General features: G+C 42.9%; 1 protein-coding gene across 1 annotated transcript; it reads right to left on the reverse strand.

The window, feature by feature from the left end:
* Positions 1–4,070: 4,070 nt before the first annotated feature.
* LOC112879780 lies at positions 4,071–7,298 on the reverse strand (the record flags this gene model as incomplete). The annotated part of the gene is made up of 4 exons (XM_025944181.1): positions 6,347–7,298; positions 5,712–6,235; positions 4,798–5,558; positions 4,071–4,671 (listed from the first exon to the last, which is right to left on the reverse strand). Coding segments are annotated over exons 1-4 (2,838 nt in total), but the record flags the coding sequence as incomplete, so codon positions are not given.
* Between the last annotated feature and the right edge of the window lie 241 nt (positions 7,299–7,539).

Below are 7,539 nucleotides of genomic sequence, written 5' to 3' on the forward strand. Positions count from 1 at the left end.
GAAACTCTGGAGCTACTTGCCCAGTACTACCACAAATGAGCTCGTGCATTAACTCGTCTTGGTTGTCCGTAGGATCCATTTCCACTACCCGAAACAATAAAAAAACATTAAGTATTTTCTAGTACTAATAAAATGTATGTATTTGCAAGGTTTAAAATGTATGTATTTGCAAGGTTTCAGTCTTAACATTTCGAGGTTCGTACCCGTGCATTGCTACGGGCGATGAAAACAAATTACAGTAATACACAGAGTACAGGGAACACATAATACAATTAGACATAATATCACATAAATGAAAGAATAGCCTCTGTAATCATATTGAAATGAAAAAAGCAAAAAAAAATAAAAAATCAACAGATCTTCCAGCAGCGTGATGCTTGATGATATCAACTGAAACCAACACATTAAGCATTGAGCATTACACGTACATCAAGCATTGACCACACACAACATGTCATACAACTCTTAGATCACCAATTACCGAAGAATATAACTCATATACCTCCTCCATCGACCTTCGAGTTTGTTCGACTTTTATCAGTATTCCAATTACCGAAGAATATAACTCATCTACTAATGATCAAAGTTGAGAAGATCAAGCAAATGCAGATATAAACCTTCTTCAGCAGATTCTTCGGAGGGCGTGGAGGACAGCAAGTTCACCACCACAAGTAACCTGAAATTGTTATAAACACATTGAGATCAAATTAATGAATAATGTGCAGTTAGGTAATGCCTAGATACAAATTAGGAAAACTCACATGATGAGGTCAAATTAATGAATAATATTGGTAAAAATCGATATATGCAATTAGCTGATAACAATATATTGTTTGACTTCTCATATATCTAACGTGCGTTTGACCGTCAGACAATATATCTACTAATGGTATAAATCGTAGCCCATATTGTTTGACTTCTCTTTGTGCTGTCTTACAAATTGTTTTCATGTGGTAATTAGTTAATAGTAGGAAGAGTGACCGAAGAATGCACCACCTGTAGGGATACTTAAAAAGATTCATCCCTGGGCAGTCTTGACAAATTTGTTTATGTGTGAATGCTGTGTACTATAGGTTTTCGTGATGTTATTAGGAGCAGCAAGTATATAGTGGTCACTGAAAATGTTAGAAACTAGTGGGACGCACAAGAAATTTCTAGCGCTAATTTGAAACACTATGAAATCCTCTGTCAGGTCTCTGTTAATTTTGTACAAATAGAAATTCGTTAAAGTGGTCTCAAGTTATTACAGTGACTTTAAAAGTCTCTTGCTGTGCTAACTTATTACTGATTAGTTACCATATATTATTAACTGGCCCTGAAAGACAGGTGTAGGAGAATCAAAATTAAGTTGCATAACATCAGAACAGCAGGGGAGGCTCCTACTTTTTTTTATATAAGTGCAAGCAAAAAACTGCGGCTGTACAAGAGAATTACAAGTCTTTAAGCCCAAAAAAGACCATACCGAAGAAGGGTTCTGTAGAGGACAAGGTGCTCACCGCGAGGAGGAGGTCCGGAGGGAGAGGTCGACGGTGGGGGCCGGAGCTTCGGGCGCCGCAGCAATGGCGCGAGGACACCGAGCAGTGGCGCGAGGACCTCGAGGTGGCAGGGGCAGCCGGGCGGCCGGGCTGCGCGGAACTAGCAGTCACCAGCCAGTGTGAATCCATCGAAACACAAAACTCCATAAAGTATGTATTGTTTCAAGCATAAACACATTCAAGGAAGTATTGATTCACACACATGCATCAGTCAACATCAGGGTAAAACCACTGAAGCCCAACTAGTCCTGAATACCACACAACGCGAAACGTAGCCAATTGCGTGCATTACTGGCTCATTGCTCCTCTGAAACGTTCTAGATTTAGAACGCCTAAATAAGATTCTGCTGAAATTGCAACACTAGCTCAAGCATTCCGGGAAGATGAAACAATTTGGATTTAGACGCCTCTACCTGACCATCTAACTTTAGCAAACAGTTTGCACCAAGAAATCCCGACAATCAAACGCAGAACACTAGTACATCAGCATTAGCAGGCCGTGAGCAAGAACAAGAAGTTTCCATGCCGACGCTACATTATTTAAGACCACTAATATGTGCAGGATGTGCTCACCTCGAATCCGTTTCAATGAGGATGTTACAGAGGAGTGAGCAGAATAGAAAATATATAGCACTAATAATATCCTTAGTTCAGAATGATAGTGCATCTTGATTTTTTTTATACACCTTTATTGACTGGAACGATTGGACAGTACTACTTAAACATCATATCATCAATTGGGAATAGTCTTCAGGATAGCAAACTTTAGTATTATCTGTTTTTTTAGAATTGATCCCATTTCTGCCCCTTATATGAGGTGTGCCTATCAACATTCTACATTGATCCAATTTTATCACATGTGAGCTGTACAACTGAGGTTTTATTTATTCAATAAGTTCCTAATCGAATAAGTAGCACTGAGATTAGATGAATTGAGTCTGTAAACTTGTAATATGGCACTGCAACTGTGTGCCACTTAATGTTTATAATGCTGCAAAACAAGCAATGAACAGGACTAGAGGCTGCAGTGGAGGCAGCTCTTGAGTTCTTGGAAAAGGTAGAAAAGACGTGACTACCCTGATCCCTCTGTCTATTAATGTATGGCTTGTGTAGTCATAAATAAGTTTGCAAGTAATTTTTGACGTATAATTGCTCTTGCAATATATTGTTATTAGTTGCTAAAAGATCAACATCATATTAAGAGAACTTCTATACAGGCAAGGAGGCAAGACAAGATACATGGCCAGGAGATGACAAGGTGCTCACCGCGAGGAGGAGGTCCGGAGGGAGGGGTCGACGGTGGGGGCCGGAGCTTCGGGCGCCGCAGCAATGGCGGGAGGACGCCGAGCAGGGGCAGCCGGGCGGCCGGGCTTGCGCGGAACGGGCCGCGCGCGAGGACGACGAGGTGCGCTGCGGCCGGAGCTTCGGGCGGCGGCGCGGCAATGGCGCGAGGACGAGGAGCAGTGGCGCGAGGACCCCGAGGCGGGGGGGGGGGCAGCCGGGCGGCCGGGCTGCGCGGAACGGGCCCCGCGCGAGCACGACGAGGTGCGCGGCGGCCGGAGCTTCGGGCGGCGGCAGCAACGGGGCGAGGACGTCGGGGCGGCGGTAAGTTGGGGGCGACGTCGATCTGAATGCCAAGGAGTTAACTTGTTGGGGAGATGGCTAGGTTAGTGCCGGCTAACATTACCAGCCGGCACTAACGCGCCCACCTGACGTCAGGTGGACAAGTTAGTGCCGGCTGGTAATACCAGCCGGCACTAACGTGCTAATGTTAGTGCCGGCTGGTATTACTACCCGGCACTAACTTGTCCACCTGACGTCAGGTGCGCGCGTTAGTGCCGGCTGGTAATGTCAGCCGGCACTAACGTGCTAATGTTAGTGCCGGCTGGTATTACCAGCCGGCACTAACGTGCACCATGCGCGCGGGAATTGGCGCGCGGGAACTGGCCACGCCAATTCCCATTTACACTAAATTTGTAGTATTCTTAAATTAGATCAACATAGGCTTAATAATTAGAATAATATAACAAATATTACATCTTATTTTTAGCTACACAATAATTATAGTAATTATATGTACACAATAATAATAGTAATTGAAGTAAATTAACGAATATGCAACCATTATCAATTATGTGTACCGTAAAGGGTTTATATGTGTATATGTTTGTGTTATTGATAATAAATCGAAAACATTTCATTTTGATTCATGCAAAATTGTTCAAAAAACTTTTCAATAGTAGCCTATGGAATGATGTAATCAATTCTCATATTACTTGATTATTTGTTTGTAATTTAATGTTTCAATGCTTCTAGTAATACAAAATTAGTGAACGTAAATAATATTTATACCATGCAAAAATATAGTATTATCTGAAGATGATATTATGTCATAATTGGATAAATAGTATCAAGAATTGAGATAAATACGATGCGGTGCGTTACATTACATCACTGATTGAGAGAATTCAATACAAAATTTATATAAAACTACTACTCATTATCATTATCTACTGGAACATTGATAATCTTCCTTTTGACGAAAGTGCCTTGAGCGTGATCACAGCGTAAGTAAGGTGTGTCCTCTTTGGATAAGAGGATGCTAGGGTCAACGTCAACTGAGAATGGAGGAAGGTCATCAATCTGGTCATAATCTTCCGAATTGTCCGAAATATCCTCAACTCCAACAACTTTTCTTTTTCCAGGAAGAACTATGTGCCGTTTCGGCTCATTTCCAGCCTTGTCTGCTTCAGACATCTTATCTGACTTCTTCTTCGGTTTGCTCGACATGTCCTTCACATAGAACACTTGTGTCACATCCTTGGCTAGAACAAATGGTTCATCTTTATATCCAATCTTTTTAAAGTCAACTATGGTCATCCCATACCGGTCCTTCGTTACGCCTCCTCCAGCCACCCATTCGCAACGAAATAAAGGGACAACTATGGGTCCATATTCAAGTTCCCATATCTCCTCTATGACACCATAGTAGTTGTTCTTTTCTCCATTACTGTTTACTATACACATACGGACACCACTGTTTTGGTTGGTGATTTTTTTGTCTTGAGCTCTCGTATAAAATGTATACCCATTGATTTCGTACCCTTGGTATTGCTGGACAGTGATTGATGGTCCCCTAGCCAGCCATTGAAGTTCTTGATCAACTGTGTTGTTGCCCAATAATTTTCGTCTAAACCAGCCGTCAAAAGTTTTTATATGTTGGCGTGTAATCCAAGAAAGATTCTTTTGTGGATTTTCAGACTGTATAATATTCAGGTGCTCATCAATATATGGAGCCACCTTGGATGAATTCTGAAGAACCGTGAAGTTTGCTTGGCTGAATTCACTACAAGGGATGTGCACATTACATTTCTTTCCTAGTGTGCCTTTTCCCTTTAGTCGCCCCTCATGGTGTGACACGGGGAGCCCAATCGAATTGAGATCAGGAAGATAGTCAACGCAAAACTCAATGACCTCCTCGGTTCCATAGCCCTTAGCAATGCATCCTTCTGGGCGAGAACGTTTACGCACGTACTTCTTCAATACTGCCATGAATCTCTCGAAAGGGAACATATTGTGTAGAAAAACAGGACCCAGAATAGTTATTTCTGTCACAATATGAACTAGAAGGTGTGTCATAATATTGAAGAAGGAAGGTGGGAAGACCATCTCAAAGCTGACAAGACATTCGACAATGTCTTTCTGCAGCTTTATTAGATTATTTGGATTAATTGCTTTCTGTGAAATTTCATTCATAAATGCACAAAGCTTTACAACTGCCAATCTCACATTTTCCGGAAGAACACCCCTCAGTATAACCGGAAGTAATTGTGTCATCAGAACGTGGCAGTCATGGGACTTCAAGTTTTGAATTTTCTTCTCTTTCACATTTATTATGCCCTGTATATTTGAGGAGTACCCAGACGGGACCTTGATACTGTTCAAGCAATCGAACATGATTTCCTTCTCCTCTTTACTCAGATTATAACTGGCAGGTTTTAAATAGTGGCGTCCTTTGTCTCTCTTCTCGGGTTGCAAGCCTTGTCGCCCGGCTAGCATCCACATGTCGCGCCTTGCTTCCAATGTGTCTTTTGACTTACCATACACTCCCAGAAAGCCTAGTAGGTTGACGCAAAGATTCTTCGACAGATGCATCACATCAATTGCGTTGCGAACCTGTAAGACTTGCCAATAAGGTAGGTTCCACAATATAGATTTCTTCTTCCACATTGGAACATGTCCCTGGTCATCCTTCGGAACAGGTTGGCTACCGGGACCCTTTCCAAATACTACCTTCACATCCTTGATCATCGAGAACACACGCTTTCCATTACGGAACAGAGGCTTACGACGAGTTTCGGACTCTCCTTTGAAATGCTTCCCTTCGGTTCTTAGGGGGTGATCGGTAGGAAGGAATCGGCGATGGCCCATGTATACGGACTTCTTACAGTGTTTCAAATAAATGCTATCGGTTTCATCATAACAGTGGGTGCAGGCCATGTATCCCATGTTCGACTGTCCCGAAAGTTTTGCAAGTGCAGGCCAATCATTGATGCATACAAAAAGCAAAGCTCGGAGGTTGAAAGACTCCTGTTTATACTCATCCCACACATGTACACCTTCTTCTTTCCAGAGCAGTAAGAGATCATCCATCAAGGGTTGCAGGAACACATCAATATCGTTGCCAGGTTCTTTTGGCCCTTCTATAAGCACCGGCATCATGATGAACTTACGCTTCAGGCATAACCAAGGAGGAAGGTTGAACATACATAGGGTCACGGGCCATGTACTATGAGCGCTGCCAAACTCACCGTACGGATTCATTCCATCCGCACTTAGAGCAAATCTTATATTCCTTGGGTCGTTGTCAAATTGAGGATACTCTCGGTTAAGGTTTCTCCACTGGGACCCATCTGCTGGGTGTCTGATCATGTGATCCTCCTTACGGTCTTCTTTGTGCCACCGTATCAACTTAGCGTTGTCCTTGTTTTTGAAAAAGCGCTTCAGACGTGGTATTATAGGGAAGTACCACACCAACTTTGCGGGAACTCTCTTCTTTACCGGCTCCCCATCAACATCACCTGGATCATCTCGCCTGATCTTATACCGCAATGCGCTACAAACAGGACAAGCTTCCAAGTTCTCGTATTCGCCGCGATACAGGATGCAGTCGTTAAGACATGCGTGAATCTTCTGCACGTCCAATCCAAGAGGGCAAACCATCTTTTTAGCTTCGTATGTTGTTGACGGCAGTTCATTACCCTCAGGAAGCATGTTCTTTACAATCTTTAGTAGCTCACCAAATCCCTTATCGGTGACACCATTAGTTGCCTTCCATTTCAGCATCTCTAGCGTGGTACCCAACTTCTTCTGCTCCGGTTTGCAATTAGGGAACAACGGCCTTTTGTGATCCTCCAACATCTTCTCAAACTTTAATGCCTCCTTCACAGTGTCACTGTCTTTCCGTGCATCAAGCAACGCCTGACCTAGCTCGTCAGGTGGCTCCTCTGGTTCAACATTTGCTTCACCCTCGTCCATTGGTTCATCTTGAAAGCTACCTGTTTCATGAACCCATGCCCAATCTGGAAGATTGTTATCACCATCGTCATCTTCTTCATTATCTTCCATCATAACTCCAACTTCGCCGTGCTTAGTCCAAAGGCTATAGTTACTCATAAAACCATTCAAGGCCAGGTGATTCCATAGAGTTTCTCTTTTCCGGAATTCCTTTTTATTTTCGCAAACACTGCATGGACAACACATTAAACCCTTTGGCGACCTATTTGCCACTGCTGCCTTGAGAAAAGAATCTAAACCCTGAATCCACGCCGAGGTGCTCCGGCTTCCGTGCATCCATTGCCGGTCCATCTGTACAAATTAAAAAAAAATCATGCTCATCTGTACTATGAATTTAGAAAAGTCTAAACGACTGATAATTTGAAACGGAACGGAGGGAGTAGCTTTGAGAGTGAAACTGTGAGAAACTGTATCGAAAAGTTAAGAA

This window comes from Panicum hallii, chromosome 2, assembly GCF_002211085.1.
Source record: "Panicum hallii strain FIL2 chromosome 2, PHallii_v3.1, whole genome shotgun sequence".
NCBI classification, from domain to species: Eukaryota; Viridiplantae; Streptophyta; class Magnoliopsida; order Poales; family Poaceae; genus Panicum; species Panicum hallii.